Raw genomic sequence first — 17,910 nt, forward strand, 5'->3', positions numbered from 1 at the left:
TAAAGTTTAAAAATAAAATAAAATAAAAAAAAAAAGAAAAACAAAAAAACAAAGGACATGAACTTGGGCAACCTCCAGGAGATGGTAAGGGACAGGAAGGCCTGGGGTGCTGTAGTCTGTGGGGTTGCAAAGAGTAAGACATGACTGAGCAACCGAACAACAACAAGATTCATGACCGTTACCTTTTTGATGGATTGTTACTTTGGTCAGAATGTCACTTTCTGTCCCTTCTAATTGACTATGCCAAAGGTTATGACTGTGTGGATCACAACAAACTGTGGAAATTCTTAACAAGATGGGAATACCAAAAAAAAAAAAAAAGATGGGAATACCAGACCATGTGACCTGCCTCCTGAGAAATCTGTATGCAGGTCAGGAAGCAACAGTTAGAACTGGATATGGAACAACAGATTGGTTCCAAATCAGGAAAGGAGTACGTCAAGGCTGTACATTGTCACCTTGCTTATTTAACTTATACACAGAGTACATCATGAGAAATACTGGACTGGAGGAAGCACAAGCTGGAATCAAGATTCCCAGGAGAAATATCAATAACCTCAGATATGCAGATAACACCACACTTATGGCAGAAAGTGAAGAAGAACTAAAGAGCCTCTAGATGCAAATGAAAGAGGGGAGTGAAAAAGTTAGCTTAATATCAAATATGGAACGAGTCGCCAGTCCAGGTTCAATGCACGATACTAGATGCTTGGGGCTGGTGCACTAGGACGACCCAGAGGGATGGTATGGGGAGGGAGGAGGGAGGAGGGTTCAGGATGGAGAACACATGTATACCTGTGGCGGATTCATTTCGATATTTGGCAAAACCAATACAATATTGTAAAGTTAAAAAAAAAAAACTCAAAATTCAGAAAACTAAGATCATGTCATCTGGTCCCATCACTTAATGGCAAATAGATGGGGAAACAATGGAAACAGTGAGAGACTTTATTTTTGGGGGCTCCAAAATCACTGCAGATGGTGACTTCAGCCATGAAATTAAAAGACGCTTACTCCTTGGAAGAAAAGGTATGACCAACCTAGACAGCATGCTAAAAAGCAGAGACATTACTTTGCCAACAAAGGTCCGTCTAGTCAAAGCTATGCTCTTTCAAGTAGTCACGTATGGATGTGAGAGTTGGACTGTGAAGAAAGCTAAGCGCCAAAGAATTGATGCTTTTGAACTATGGTATTAGAGAAGACTCTAGAGAATCCCTTGGACAGCAAGGAGATCCAACCAGTCTATCCTAAAGGAAATCAGTCCTGCATATTCATTGGAAGGACTGATGCTGAAGCTGAAGTTCCAGTACTTTGGCCACCTGATGCAAAGAACTGACTCATTGGAAAAGACCCTGATGCTGGGTAAGACTGAAGGCGGGAGGAGCAGGGGATGACAGAGGATGAGATGGTTGGATGGCATCACCAACTCAATGGACATTAGTTTGAGTAAGCTCTGGGAGTTGGTGATGGACAGGGAAGCCTGGCGTGCTACAGTCCACGGTGTCCCAAAGAGTCAGACAAAACTGAGCAACGGAACTGAACTGAATTCTGTTCTTGAATTCTAGTCTGGGCCATATTAATATTATCATACATACTTTGTTAGTGTCTAATATGTTTTTCTGAGGTATGCTTCTTATAAACAAAATATACTTAGATTTATATTTTTAATCAACTTAAGTTTGTTCCTTTCAGTGAATGACTTTGAACAGTTCACATATATCATTATTACTAAATATTACTACTAAAATGTTTGTTTTGGTCTGACTTCTGCCATCTTATGTTGTGTTATAATTGTTCACATTTTTGTTTATTTTTTCCCTTTGTACATATGTAGCATTGAAAACAGTTTTCTTCTTTCAGTATTATTTATATTTAATGTAAAATCTCTTTCTGACTGTATCAATAACCATTTTCCACTTCTGTCATACTTTCAACCATTTGTTGAGTCTGTCAATAATTCTTTATTAAGTCAATGTGACATTAGGTAGTTTTATATTAATAACAGATCCATGGCTCCACTCATTACACATCCCAGTGTGAGTATTCCTACATAAGCCACTATGCACATGGTTTTTTAGGGCCCTTTCATCTCGTGGATCTGCTCTCCTCTGAGTCCTTTCAATGTGGCTTATAGAGTAGACGACTGTGGAGCAGGTATATCTGCTTAAAACCACTTTGTCCCATGAGCAACTTATACCTTTTCCTCATATCCTTTTGGCAAGAACTTGTCCTGTGGCCCCAACTGGATGTAAGGGGTGTTAGAAAACGAAACCCACAACTGAGTAGACACTTAGAAGCAACAGCTTCAGCAGGGGACGGGATTAGCTGGCTGTATCTGCCACATTCCAGCTTCTGTGCGTTCCTGAATTATGTGGTTTGTTTATCACTACCTCAAGCATGGAAAACCCTGGCCCCTTAGCATGCACAATTCATTTCTTTATGCTCCATGCTCTCACCCACTTAATCCTTGCATGAATCCCAGCCTTCTGTTCTGTGTTTGGCAGTATCTGTTCCATCAGCCCTTCTCCAGAATGAGATGCTATCAGCCTCCCATTGGGATGCTATAGGTAAGCAGACCAGTTACTCTCCCAATGATGAGGGTATTCCCTCTGTTGGCCTAAACCATGAATAAGAATGCTGGAATACAGAAATCTCCCATTGGAATTAGCTTCGCCATCTGTCTCTGAGCTCAAGTAAAACCTTTTAGACACAACCAGATTCAGCTTGTTAATCCCCCAAGTCCCAAACGCACCTATTTACTTTCTGACAATTATATCCATCAGTCTTTATAGTTAACTTTGCTATATGTTTTCACTGCCTTTTAATTTTAAATCCTTTTTGATAGATTGCTTTTAGCAATACACATGATTTCACCAAAAAAAGTCAATTCTATTTATCTAGAATCCAAAATCTAAGAAGCCTATTTACTTCTTGTTTCCATGGCAACATAAATGAAGACTTAAATTTGTATTAGACACCTTTAAAGCAGGGAAAATGCCAAATGGTTTTTGAATCTCAAAAAGATTAAACTTCATCAGAATGGCTTAGCCCTTTATATGATAAATCACATGTCTGTGTTTTACTGTGTCAATAATTTACACTTATAGGTAAGCAGACCAGTTTCACATAAGGTTTCACACCTACTGTATTAGATACAATAATCTAAACAATGATCTAAAAAGAAAACATTTTCCCTTAACTAAAAATTTAACTAACATATGTTCCATTTGTCCAACTGATAAATTATCAACATGTGCTTTATAGTCTACTCACTATAAACCCAAAGTGTGCATTTATTGTTTAGGGAGAGATTTTTAAGGAGAAGATCAGTGGGAAAAGATAAAAGAAAAATGAAGAAAAGAGAGAATAGTGATACAAAGTAAAGCAAACAGACACACAGAGAGATCCAGAAACAGCCAAGACAGCAAACTAGGGAAAAAAAGTGCAGAATGTCAAAGAGAGTACCATGGACCAAGAGGTGTACTCATCTTAGTTATTCAAGCAAAGGAGAGAAAAATCAGTCAAACCTTCCTGTAACAACAATCATATTCTTTTATGACATGTTACTATGGCTATTCTGCACCTATAAGCAAAATGGCATGTTGCTTCTTGGTATATAACACCAACCAAGCAAATTAATATATTCAAATTAATATGTTCACTCAGTAACTTTTAGTTGAGTGCTTACTATACGCTCTGCTCTGTTAGAAGTGTTGCAGGTTTGGCAGTGAATAAAAAAGACAAAATCTCTGCTCTGATGATGCTTTCAAGTGGAACTCAGTTATCTGTCTATAGAATGGAGGGTTTCTTTTCCTCAACTGTGCAGTAACTTTTCAACCTAACTGCCAATTACTTAAATTGCCAACAATTTCCTTTAACCTTGGTTTTTAGTTTCTGACAATGATAGAAAAGCCATGATCTTGAATACATGCATCACTACAATCCTAGTTCATACATGAAAAGGCTAGCATGTTCAATATTACATTCTGTATTCTGTTTCGCTATTGTAGTACTCTCCAAGCTTTTTGCTTGTACAAACATTATTGACATGTTTTGAGCAGGAGCCGTAATATTTATAATTTATAAATTATGTAGACATATTATATACCAATCGGTTTACATACATTATAAAATAAACCCCAAAGCATAAATTAAATTGATATAAAAAGTTATAGATAGTAAGTTTTCCCCTACATCCCCAGGACTCATCTGCCCCTTGAGGGCTACACAGAGCTCCATGTGACAAAACACTGCACTTAGGCTAATTTTTCACACTTTTTTTTTGTTTTGGCTTGGTTTTTTTAATTTAAATTTATTTATTTTAATTAGAGGCTAATTACTTTACAATATTGTATTGGTTTTGCCATACATCAACATGAATCTGCCATGGGTGTTAAACTTTATGACAACAAACTTATAAAATAATCCTTTATCCATTTTGACAAAAATTGTGACAAAAGAAAATAATCTGCCTCAGTAAATCACAGCAAGTTGCAAAGTTGGCTTAATTCCCATAGTTTGCTGTTTTCTTCCTTTGCCTCAGTAGGTAATAAACATTTTACTTCTGGGCTCAGGGAAAAATTAATATAAATTCTGAAGATTTTCATGGAGCTTATATCAAAACAGTGAATAACTTCTTAATAAACACTTTCATCATTTACTAAATGCTTCTTTATCCTTTCATGGAATCCAAAGGCCTTACTGGATCTTTCATTGCTAGATTTTGTATGGGTATGTGTGTGTGAATGTGCGTTTGTGTATGAACCAGGGCCTTGCTTACCAAAAACAAAAATACTACCCAGCATTGGTGTAGCCATTATTCCTTTCCAATCAGACATTTACATGTCAGCAATTCCTATCATCTCAGCAAATCTTTAACAAGATACTAGAGCAGGTACTGTTATCCCAGTTTTACAAACAAAGGAACCAAGGCACAAGAACTGAAGTAACTTTCCTAAGATAATGTGGCAAGTTAACGACAGAGACAGAAGATTCTAAAACAGAATTCTTCTCAAGATCTATAGGCCCCTTCCTATGTAGTCGGTAGTAACCACAGGGTTTTAATCTATTGCCTGTAGCTTCCAAGGCGGTTCCCTCTGTTATAGCTTCTTCTGTTTGCTGGACTCTTCAGTGTCTGGTTTCCGCCCTGACACAAAGGGGACTTTTTTTTTTTTTTTTTTAGGCTCACTTGTTCAGTCTCGCTGTGGGGAGGGAGGGAGGGAGGCTGCAAACAAATAACACTGGCGTGTGCTCACAGTGCCTCAGCCACACTGGGTCTGCCCCCGCTCACGGCACATGTAGCCTCCCTGCCCACACTGCTCCGGCTCTTTGATGCACGATACTGGATGCTTGGGGCTAGTGCACTGGGACGACCCAGAGGGATGGTATGGGGAGGGAGGAGGGTTCAGGATGGGGAACACATGTATACCTGTGGCAGATTCATTTTGATATTTGGCAAAACTAATACAATTTGTAAAGTTTAAAAATAAAATAAAATTAATTATAAAAAAAATAAAAAATAAAACAGAATTCACCTAACACTAGCCCAGAGTGCTTTTCTAATTTCAAACTGCTCTGATATACTAACTACTGAAATCTGCGTCTTCTACTACAACATGCAACGTGACAAATCTTTTCTTCACAAAGTAACAAGAGTGTTATTCCACACAAGGTTTATTTTAAGAGCACTTACTATCTTTCACTTATTTAAAGGACAGGGAATATCCTTTTCTCATAAAACCCCAAGTCACGGGATTTCTTCTATTTAAGGTTAGAAAGTTCACTGGTCACACCGTGATCTCTTGTTATTTACAAGGCAAAGCTGAAACATTAAATAGGGGCTCCTTTTGAATTATGGTGCTCAGGAGGGAAAAGTAAAAAATAATAATAACCGTAACTATAACAAATGCTGCACCAATACATGAAACCCATCTGACTCTTGTGATATTCTGCTTTGAGATACAGGAATCCCATCACTTCTTATACAATGACCCCCATATATAGTTTAATTATTCTTCAAATCTGAGACCTAAGATTTTGTCATTTCCCAACATTATCAGGCAGCACCTATGACAGCAGGACTACAGAAATGATAGTAAAGCAAAACCGTATCTGAAAATTCACAAAAACATCAAGGGAAAAACCACTTCAGCTAGTTATTGTCAAGATGTTTATATTAGTTTCCTACTGTTGCTATGATAAATTACCACACACTTAGTGGTGCACAAATCTTAACAGTTCTGGAAGTCAGAAGTTCAAAATGGACTCAGTGTGCTAAGATCAAAGTGTCAGAGGCTCTAGGAAGAATATGTTTCCCTGACTTTTCCAGCTTTCAGAGACTGTGACATCCCTTGGCTCAGGGTCCCTTTTGTCAAAGCCAGCAATCACATCACTCCAACTTTTGCTTCTGGTGTCACATCTTCCCTGACTCTTCTGACTCCCTCTTCCATCTTTCAGAGACCCTCATGATTACATTGGGCCAGCTGTATAAACCAGAATTCTCTTACCTCAGTGGCCTTCATCACATCTGCAGAGTCCCTTTACCATGTGGGGAAACATTCACAGGCTCCAGGGATTATCTAGTGGGAACCAGCAGAAAATTCTCTGAGGTTCACATAGCTTGGTGTCAAGGAAAATTTAGGGAGTTTGGAAACATGTGGCCCTAGACTGGGATTTGACTGTGGCATGGAGAAACTGTTTAATCTTTATTATCCAACACTGAGCAAGCTCAATTTCTTTGTCTGTAAGCTTGCTGTAGATATCTACATCCAATGGTTACTGGGGGATTAAATGAAGATAAGGAATGTGAACACACGGAGTACTGAGGCTAGTAAACAAATACAGATGTTAACTCAATGACATAATGGACAAATGTTTAGACTTTGCAGTATGAATAACAACTATTACTTCCTCAGTAAGAAATATATTCATTTCCTGGCCAATCCTTATACTATTAATACTCTTTTCCCCTAAGTAGTTTCTAATAAGTTTATTTTAATATTTAAATAACTAGGGGATTCATTTGCAGTGATCCTGATGCCTAATTTTAATTCAAGATAAATTACTGGTCTGAAAAAAGTACTTCAGTGAGTTGGGGTTTTAGAAGCATTTATAGAGTTTTTAAAGTTTATGGCAAAGGAATTGAACATTTTTATAACTTAAGATTCTTCTTTGCCCTTTTAAACTGACATTTTTCATTCATTATATTAAAAAGCACATGCTTCTTTTTATTATAGCTTTGAGATTAGCTCCCATCACACATATACTTTGTGATGAGTAATTAATAATTGTCATCTCTATTAGAAAGCTTGTCTCGTTCCAACCATCAGGACATAATTCATCATCTTTTCTAGGTGATTTATCACCAACTTCTTGAAACTGACTTTTCACTACAATATGAAGATATGGTTCATATTATTTTCAGCAGTCATCTCTTGCAGCATTTAAAGAAGAACATGTCCATGATTCTAAAAACCAGAAATTTTATTATGACCTCAAATGCTAACCTAATGGAATTTAATGTGTACTTGGCTACACAGGAGATGAACAACCCAGTAACAAACTCATGGCATATATGATAAACACATCGCATTCCAACACTATCCCTCCTCCCATCCCTGCCCCTTGATATAATAACACTCCACGGGGAATCTCTGATTTACCAGCTAGAAGCAGAATCTTATAAGCAGACAGCAGCATATGCCAGATGTAAGAGTTAAGGTCCAGAAAATACTTCTACACATTCACAAATATTTTTGCTTTGCCTTGCTGGAAAATCTCCAGTAAAGAACAGTAATCTTGCTACTCCACATTTTTTAACTTGTTGCCCAATACTCAGTGAAACTAGTGACTATTCTGCTGCTTAGAAGAAGAAAAAGAAAAAAAAAAGATGAATAAGAGATATAGAGGACTGTACTTTTTATTTTTCTAGGTTACTTTTCCTTAAAGTATTTATTTATTATGTTGCACCAGGTCTCAGTTGCAGCATGTGAGATCTAGTTGCTTGACCAGGAGTCAAACCTGGGCCCCCGCATTGGGAGCGCAATCTTACCCACTGGACCACTAGGTAAGTCCCAGTTAGTTTTCTTAGATCTACAAAAATGATATTTCCTTTCCCAGGTGGAAAGGATTAAAGTCATTTGGATTTTTTTCAATATTAGAACCAATTATAATATATAGGCTATTAACAAATTTTTTCTTTAATAAAATACTTTTTCAGTACTTTCTTCACTTATGCTCATACAAAACTGAGAAAAGATACGGAATAAATTCTTCTGTATCTAAGATAACATGATGATGCCTCAACAGAAATAAGAAAACATGCATTTTATAGGCCTCAATTTATAAAATTTTGTGATGATGTGAATGATGCTCATAAATGTTTCAAAAAATATTTGCTGCACTGCTGCTGCTGCTAAGTCACTTCAGTCGTGTCCGACTCTGTGTGACCCCAGAGACAGCAGCCTACCAGGCTTCCCTGTACCTGGGATTCTCCAGGCAAGAACATTGGAGTGGGTTGCTATTTCCTTCTCCAATGCATGAAAGTGAAAAGTGAAAGTGAAGTTGCTCAGTCGTGTCCGACTCTAGCGACCCCATGTACTGCAGCCTACCAGGTTCCTCTGTCCATGGGATTTTCCAAGCAAAAGTACTGGAGTGGGTGCCATTGCTTCTCAATTTGCTGCACTAGTTATGTGCAGAGGCCAGGGCTGAGTATTCAGTGAGGGTCAGGGAGATGAGCAAAGAACAGACACATTTACAGGTCTTGACTCTCTTCTACCATCAGCCCTCCACCGCAAGCTGTACCAGACCCTACCAGTTTTTTCCTCAATCACTGTCCTTATATCACTACCTGTTCTCTGGCTTCTACTATTTTTCATTTATTGATAATCTTTCAGATGTTCAAGCTGGTTTTAGAAAAGGCAGAGGAACCAGAGATCAAATTGCCAACATCCACTGGATCATAGAAAAAGCAAGGAAGTTCCAGAAAAACATTGATTTCTGCTTTATCGACTATGCCAAAGCCTTTGACTGTGTCGATCACAATAAACTGTGGAAAATTTCTGAAAAAGATGGGAACACCAGACCACCTGACCTGCCTCTTGAGAAACCTATATGCAGGTCAGGAAGCAACAGTTAGAACTGGACATGGAACAACAGACTGGTTCCAAATAGGAAAAGGAGTACGTCAAGGCTGTATATTGTCACCCTGCTTATTTAACTTCTATGCAGAGTACATCATGAGAAACACTGGGCTGGAAGAAGCACAAGCTGGAATCAAGATTGCCGGCAGAAATATCAATAACCTCAGATATGCAGATGACACCACCCTTATGGCAGAAAGTGAAGAGGAACTCAAAAGCCTCTTGATGAAAGTGAAAGAGGAGAGTGAAAAAGTTGGCTTAAAACTCAACATTCAGAAAACGAAGATCATGGCATCTGGTCCTATCACTTCATGGGAAATAGGTGGGGAAACAGTGGAAATAGTGTCAGACTTTATTTTTCTGGGCTCCAAAATCACTGCAGATGGTGACTGCAGCCATGAAATTAAAAGACACTCACTCCTTGGAAGGAAAGTTATGACCAACCTAGACAGCATATTCAAAAGCAGAGACATTACTTTGCCAACAAAGGTCCAACTTGTCAAGGCTATGGTTTTTCCAGTAGTTATGTACGGATGTGAAAAAGGCTGAGCACCAAAGAATTGATGCTTTTGAACTGTGGTGTTGGAGAAGACTCTTGAGAGTCCCTTGGACTGCAAGGAGATCCAACCAGTCCATTCTGAAGGAGATCGGCCCTGGGTGTTCTTTGGAAGGAATGATGCTAAAGCTGAAACTCCAGTACTTTGGCCACCTCATGCAAAGAGTTGACTCATTGGAAAAGACTCTGATGCTGGGAGGGATTGGGGGCAGGAGGAGAAGGGGATGACAGAGGATGAGATGCTGGATGGCATCACCAACTCGATAGACATGGGTTTGCGTGAACTCTGGAAGTTGGTGATGGACAGGAAGGCCTGGTGTGCTGCAATTCATGGGGTCGCAAAGAGTCGGACATGACTGAATGACTGAACTGAACGAGCCAGGAGCATGACCTAGGGCATTCTATATTTTCCTATTAAGCGAAGTAAAAGTCGCTCAGTCCTGTGCGACTCTGCTCGCTTAAAAAACAAACAAACAAACAAAGAAACAAACAAAAAAAACAGTCCCCAATCCTTTCTGCTCCAAAGTCAAGGGAGAAAATCCAGTAGCCTGATGGGGCCATCCTAGCTTGTTTCTTTTGCCTTTCTCTGTAGAAGGCTGAACAGAAGTCCTCACAGTCTACAGGCTGGTGACACAGCAGCCTGTGCATGAAGCTCTCGGACTGACAACGCCCCTCAGTCCCCAGAAAGGGTATCAACGCTCTTAGATGAGGAATGTAAATTACCCCCAAAAGCTAATCTCTGTATACAGTTTTAAGATACTAGGATAAAGGTCAAGAAATCCCTTACATACTTTTAGTATGTGAAATCATACGATACTGGGGAGGTGTGACCATGAAATATATGCAGCCTTCTTTTCTACCATCCAGCAGCTCATCCCACTTCTATCAAACAAGGAATTCAAAGTGGAAAACAAAGTCTGTTCAAAACAGTAAACACACTCCAACAACAAAACATACACACAAATTCCACTTTCATAAAACATGAAGCAAAGGAACATTTCACTTGCATTCCTTTTAATCCCATAAAAAAAACTTTGCAAACATTCAAAATTATGTTTACAAGTATCCTGGATTGTAAATTAGAGCAAAAGCAACCCATGCCTGGCAAATCCTAAGAAAATTAACTGTGAAGAAAATCTGGGGTGCCTTGGAGCATTTCAAAAGACTGAAGAGTTAGAACTCAAGAGTATTGCCTTGGGAAAAATAAATTCTATATAAAAGAAACATTAAAATCTAAGAAACAGACAATACTGGCAAAAATTATCTTTGCTGCATAGTCTTAATATAAGCCTTCTTTTTAACAGAATTTTCAGTTTAAAAACAAAAAGTGCTCTCCTCTGCTTGGAAAATAAAAACTAACATTAATACCAGTAAACCATCAATTTAGCACCCAGGATGTTTCAGACCCCTGGTCTGCACATGAGATTTATGATCTCATTTAATTTCCACATCAGACCCATGAAGTCAGTGAAAATTCATACTTTCACAACTGGAGGAGAAAAAATGAGACTTAGAGATAAAGTTGTTTGCACAAGGACATATACAGTCAGAAAATATTTGAAGAAAGCAGTTATAAATCAGATTGGTTTTGTCTAAAACTGTATTGACTCTATAATTCTTATAAAAATGTGAGTTCCTTACTGGAATACAAAAATACATTCTCTTTTGCTGTTAAGCTGTACGACATTTTTTTTTTTAAATAAAGTTTTGATGTGAAACCTTAAAAAGTGAAATCATTAGAGGCAACCAGGAACATCTGAGTCATGTCAAGGACCTGCGAGCACAGCGGCCTCAAGAAGTTCAGGCAGCTCCCTGGACAAGTGTGACTAGTTCCCTGGTGTGACTTCCAGGGAACCGAAGGAACACAGCTCGTGGCAGGCCTCTCCTCTCATCTGCCGGTGGAGGGAAGGGGACGGGGCACCATTTGCCACGTGGTGTAAACAACGTGATAAAACAAACGCCAGTCTTGGCTCTGCACTGCTGCTCCACAACTCAATAACCACAGGACTTCAGGACACTTCCCCAGCGTTTTCAGTCTTAACTTTCTTTCGGGTAGGTGGGAATAGCTGTCACACCTGGATGATGTCACAATCAAACAAGACTGAATGAGTAACTCACTGGTGCAACAGTCGCCACAAAACAAGAAGCACTACCATGATTTCTTCTGTTTGCCCTCACCTCCACAATCACCTTAGTGCTACCCAAGGCTGGAAAGCACTCCTGGGACCTCACTGTATGGGTGAAAAAGAAAAGTGAAGTCACTCAGTCGTGTCCTACTCTTTGTGACCCCATGGACCACGCACCTCTGTCCAAGGGATGTTCCAGGCAAGAGTACTGGAGTGGGTTGCCATTGCCTTCTCCAGAGGATCTTCCCGACCCAGAGATAGAACCTGGGTCTGCCACATCATAGGCACAGATGCTTTACCATCTGAGCCACCAGGGAAGTCCTTACTGTATACGTAAGAGCCTCCTGTTCCAAGAAGTCTCCCAGCTAACTACATACCAACGTTTCTCCATCCTTCAAAATAATTCATTTCTTCACCCATTTATTCTGCAAAAACATTCACTGTGTTGCTATGCTCAAGATACTTTGCTAGGTAATACAGGAGACTGAAAAAAATTCAGTTTTTCCCCCAGGTAGTGGACACTCAAAGAGATGAAGCTATGCAGTCATTACTGGAGTGAGCCTGGTGTTTTAACCACGAATAAGAACATCTACCTAAATGGCTGTTTCAAGAATCAAATGAGATTACCAAACGAGATTTGGTAAGCATTATCACTATTACTCTGAGTCCTGGCAGCACTGTACTGGTTTGGTGCACTCCTTTTCTTGTTGAAGTGTGCATGCTTGGCCCCCATCAGACGAGGAGGCTTCCAGTGAGCACCTGTGGCCCAGCTCTTGGCCAGGCACAATGTCGTATACATAAAAATACCATCTGCTCGATGTTCGGGTTCCATAGAGACTCGAGACCTTTGCATGATTTCATTACCAAGATAATATCCTACTTCTAATCTGTACAAAACCCACCACCACTATAGAAAGACAACTCTATAGCTACTCTGCCTGACTCCAGAAGGCACTTACATTGCAACCCACCTGTAGCAAAGTTCATATATTCATTTTCAAGTGCTCAGTGAGCACAAGCCATGTGTGAGAAACTGCCCTGAAGTTAACAAGATCCTATGACGAGGACCAAAACCTTTCCCTTCACAAAAGCCTCCACCTGGTGGGCGAGACCGTATGTGCACAACTACCAGATAACATGTGGTAAAGCCTGCACTTTGTCGTCACCATCACCAAATGGCTGCAAAACTAGTCTTTTCACAATCTTCCTAATCACAGTAAAGACTATTTCAGCCCTCCAATGCCTTACACAAATGCCTTGGAATCAGCCTCAGCACTTCTCTTTCTCTCACACTCTAAGACCAGTTCCTCATCAAATTCCCCGGGCTCTTCACCGACTCAGTGGACATGGGTTTGGGTGGACTCTGGGAGCTGGTGATGGACAGGGAGGCCTGACATGCTACATTTCATGGGGTCACAAAGAGTCGGACACGACTGAGCAACTGAACTGAACTTCCTTCAAAATGCCTCCAATAGTCCTCACCACCTCCAGCCCCACTATCGCAGGATAAGCCACCACCTTACATCCACTCTCATCTCCTGACAGAAACTGGAGAATCACCTTTGCAAAACAGAGGTCAAGTCATGTTACATCTCTGTCAAAACTGTCCAAGCACTTCCCACCTCACTGAAGTAAAAACCAAACCCTAACAAGAGCCTACAAGGTGGTCACAGTGTTAACCTGACTGGGTCACAGGATTCCCAAGTAAAGCATTATGTATGGGTAGGCAGTGAAGCTGTTTCAGGAGAGATTAATGTTTGAACTGGTAGACTGAGTAAAGCAAATGGCCCTCCCCAACGAGAGTGGGCCTCATCTAATCACTTGAAAGTCTGCATGGAATAAAAAGGTCTGCATTAGAAAGAATTCTTGCTGTATGTCTTTGAGCTGGGGCTTCAGTCTTCTGCCTTCTAGCGTGAACTCAGGCTGGAACTTGCACAATCCTCTTGAGGCGGTCAGTACAACATCCTGTGCCTAAAGCTGCTCAGCACACTGTGCAGAGGATGGTGACACCCTTTAACCAAAGAACAAGTCAGATCACCTCCAGAGGGCAGCTCACCATCTTAAACCCAATCCTGCTAACCTTAGAATCATGACTTATTGGACGAAAGCTGCCTATTCTTGAAAGGGGTACGTTTCATTTTCACAGCCTAATTGTTCACTCAATGCCAAAAAAATAGAATTGGGAGGTCGTCTTCCCTGAAAACAACAGAACAATTATCAGAAAGCAGTGACATATCTGTAATATATTTTCTTTCATTAAAAGTTAATAACTAAAAATTAATTAATAGAACTATTTTTAGACCAGTTTTAGCTTTACAGTTAAACTGAGCAGAGAGTACAGAGAATTCCACATAACCCGTTCCCACCAATATTACCATGCCAGTGCGGCAAAACTGATGAAGTGACACTGACACGTCATTATCAACCAAAGCCCACAATTTACATTAAGGGTCATTGTTAGTGCTGTACATTCTGTGAATCTGAAAAATGTATTAATGACCTACATCTACCATTATCATACCATACTGATAAATTTCACTGCCTCCAAAATCACCTATGCTTCATCCATACATCCCCCCCTCCAGGCCCTGGCACAACTCATCTTTTCACTGTTTCCATAGTTCTTCCTTTTCCAAAATGCCACACAGTTGGAGTCAAATAGCTATGCACCTTTCGGATTGGCTTCTTTTACTTAGTCATACGCATCTGAGGTTCATTCCTGTATTTTCATGGCTTGATAGCTCATTTTTTTTTGTCACTGAATAATATTTCATTGTATGGTGGGACCATACTTTATATAATTAGGAATGAAAGAGGAGACATTATAGCTGTACCATGAAATACAAAGGACCATAAGAGACTACTATAAATAACTATAGTAGTTTAATAGTACCAACAAATTGGATAAGCTAGAATAAATGGACAAATTTCTAGAAATACAATTTACCAAGACTGAGTTATGAAGAAATAGAGTCTGAATTGACCAATTACAAACAAAGAGATTGAATCAGTAATCAAAAAAATGTCAACAAAGAAAAGTCCAGGACCAGATGGTTTCCACAGTGAATTCTACCAAACATGTAAGGAAGAATGAATGCCAATTCTTTTCAAACTCTTACAAAACACTGAAGAGGCGACAAAAATCCCCAACTTATTTTATAAGGCAATTCTTATCCTGATATCCAAATAAGGACACTACAAGGAATGAAAAATACAGGCCAACAACCTTAATCAATATAGATGCAAAAATTCTCAAGAAAATATCAGCAAATCAAATTCAAGTGCATATTAAAATGATCACACACCATGATCAAGTGGGGTTTATTCCTGAGATACAAGGATAGTTTGTCATATGTAGATTAAATGTGACACACCACATTAACAAAACTAAAGATAAAAACCATATAATCATCTCAGTGGATGCAGAAAAAGCATCTGACAAAATTCAACATCCTTTCATGGCAAAACTGTCAATAACCTAGAAGAAAACATACGTGGTAAATTCCTGGATGTCAATCTTGGTGATAACGTGTATCTTGTGAAACGGTTCCCACGATAAGGTTAGTTAACACATTTATTGGGTTTGAGTAGACTTCAGGAGTTGGTGATGGACTGGGAGGCCTGGCATGCTGCGGTTCATGGGGTCACAAAGAGTTAGACACGCCTGAGCGACTAAACTGAACAGAACACATTTATCATCTCACATCACCACACACCTTTCTGTGTGTGGGTGGTAACTATTAAGATCTACTCTCTTAGCAACTTTTAAGTCTCCAATACAGTCTTGTTAACTGTAGGCACTGTGATGTACATTCACTTTGCATAATACCATCAAGGTTTATCCATGTCACAAATTGCAGGACTTCCTTCTTTCCCATGGGCAAATAATATTCCCTTGTTAAAACAGTATTCATTTGATGAAAAACAATAATGATTTTACCATACAATGCATAAGTCAAATGTACTATGAAAATGATATTCTGGTGCATCTGTGATTGATACACAAAATGCAGATATCAAGGAAAGAACACAGCAGTGTGCAAATATGCAAGAATTAGCAAGGCTGCTGTTTCAGCATCAACACCCAATAACCACAGAACTCCACAGTGCTCATTTGGCCTAAAGCAAGGTAATTAATCACAGGCCAGGCCAGTGTAACCTGACTATGGAAAATACTGAACATCATGGGATTTAATTTTAGAGATATTCAAGCACCCAGTTAAAAAACTGTACAATAATGCTTTGCTCTTTAGGACAGTAGTAGATATTTACATGTTTACAGTAACCATCAAAAAGATACACTAAAAATAATTACTATATGTACTCAAGGATTTGAGGGTTATTTTACTATTATTTTTATTCATTTTTTTTCTGAAAAGGAGGTTAGTTTTAAATTACTCCTAGCTAACAATTAATTTTTAAGGACTGTACTAATCAGATTGTGACAACAGTCCTGTGGCTCAAAAGAGTGAATCCTCATTACAGCATGGAGCCCAGAGACTGCTCAGAAGGTTCCCAGAAGACAACCCGCTGCGGCAGGGGTGACTGAACAAAAGACAAAAACGGACTATGCAAAGTCCTTAAGTATTTATACAGGTAGCATTGACAGTATTCCAGGTACATTCAATTTTATTCTTAATTTTATTTGTTTAAACAAAAAGACAGTTTACTGGAAACACTGAGAGCTCACAGAGTCAGTGAGGAAAGCTCACGAATGGGCAAGGAATAAAGGCACGAGGCTGCAGGCTTGGCAGCCAGAAGCAACGTAAGTGTCAACAGAATGATGCTGTTTATCCTCAATGTGATAAACACAGTATGTCTCATACAGGATTTCTGAAAATCAGAACTGTTCATGAAGAGTCTCTAAAACAACCAAATAAGAGACAACATGAGCCCAACAATTTGGTTTTGTTTTATCCTGCTTCAAGGCTTTCCAGAATCTTCATTCCTGGACCAGGGATCAAACCCATGTAGTGGAGGCATGGAACTAAGCACTGGACCACGAGGGAATTCCCTCATTTATATGTTTTAATGTCAGCAGTGCTATTAGCCTAAAATCTTTATAGGAAACCAGCTTAAGAAATAACATGAGCTAATGTGTTAAACAGATAGTACATATAATGGGTGTGAGGCAGATGGATTTAAAACAAGGTTCAAGCCCTCCAACACCATGCAAATCATTGATATAATTAATTACACTGTGTTATTTGGTCACCTGTCTGTATCTCTTACCAGACTATTAATTCATTCTGCATCTAGAAAAGAGTAGGTATGTAAGAAAAGCTCACTGAATTTAAAAAAAAATTGTAATTATATATCATATACTTATTTAATAGTCTTTAGTGCCATTGTAATCAAATAGCGACTGGAGAGTATGATTATAAAAATATAGGGAAGACAGATTTTTTTTTTCATTATCAAGGGCTTTTCCTCATCTCTCAAAACTAAAAATTATATAGGCAGAGCACGCTGAGGGTCTAGTGAAAAATGATGCTCAAATATTTAACTCTCCAAAATGTCATATTTGAATCACTTTGCCATCACATATGCAAAGCTATGTTAGACAGTCAAGACATATGTTTCCTTGGCCAGAAAGTGTAGGCATTCATGGAGACTGAAGCTGGAGACAGCAAATGTTAAACAACAGCCTCCAGAAGCTGCAGAGTGGCCCATAGCCCAGGACTGCCACAGGGTAGAGGGGGAGAGGCTGACTCACCTCCATTTTTCACACACACTCCAGATCACAAGGCTCCAATTCCTCTCGCTACCTCTGGTTCAGTACTTCCTCATTTAATTCTGTTCAACAGTGCTTTGATGACCTCACTAGTCTTCAGCTAGTCAGTCACTCTCAGAGATATCACTGGTGAAAGGCACTGGAGCACATGACACATCAGCTTCAATTCCTTTAAAAACAAATTTCCAGCTTTACTGAGATATAACTCAGTGTATACTCAGTATATAACTCAGCTTTACTGAGATATAACTCGGTGTATACTCAGTATATACTCAGACATATCACATTGTGTAAGGTTAAGGTATACAATGTCCATGATTTGATACACTTTTATACTCTGAAATGATTGCCACA

At 39.2% G+C, this 17,910-nt stretch overlaps 1 protein-coding gene across 6 annotated transcripts in view; it reads right to left on the reverse strand.

Moving 5' to 3' along the window:
* Window positions 1-17,910, reverse strand: part of KLHL32 (kelch like family member 32) — a 218,441-nt gene that overhangs the window by 144,738 nt on the left and 55,793 nt on the right. Inside the window, exon 2 of one of the 6 annotated variants that reach the window (XM_027551369.1) lies at window positions 17,539-17,725. The exons of the other annotated variants lie outside the window; for them this stretch is intronic. Coding sequence (XP_027407170.1) covers window positions 17,539-17,544 — 6 coding nt within the window. The 5' untranslated portion in view covers window positions 17,545-17,725. The remainder of the gene's footprint in view (window positions 1-17,538; window positions 17,726-17,910) is intronic. 6 annotated transcript variants of the gene reach the window in all.

The sequence above is a fragment of the Bos indicus x Bos taurus genome, chromosome 9, assembly GCF_003369695.1.
Source record: "Bos indicus x Bos taurus breed Angus x Brahman F1 hybrid chromosome 9, Bos_hybrid_MaternalHap_v2.0, whole genome shotgun sequence".
Taxonomy (NCBI): domain Eukaryota; kingdom Metazoa; phylum Chordata; class Mammalia; order Artiodactyla; family Bovidae; genus Bos; species Bos indicus x Bos taurus.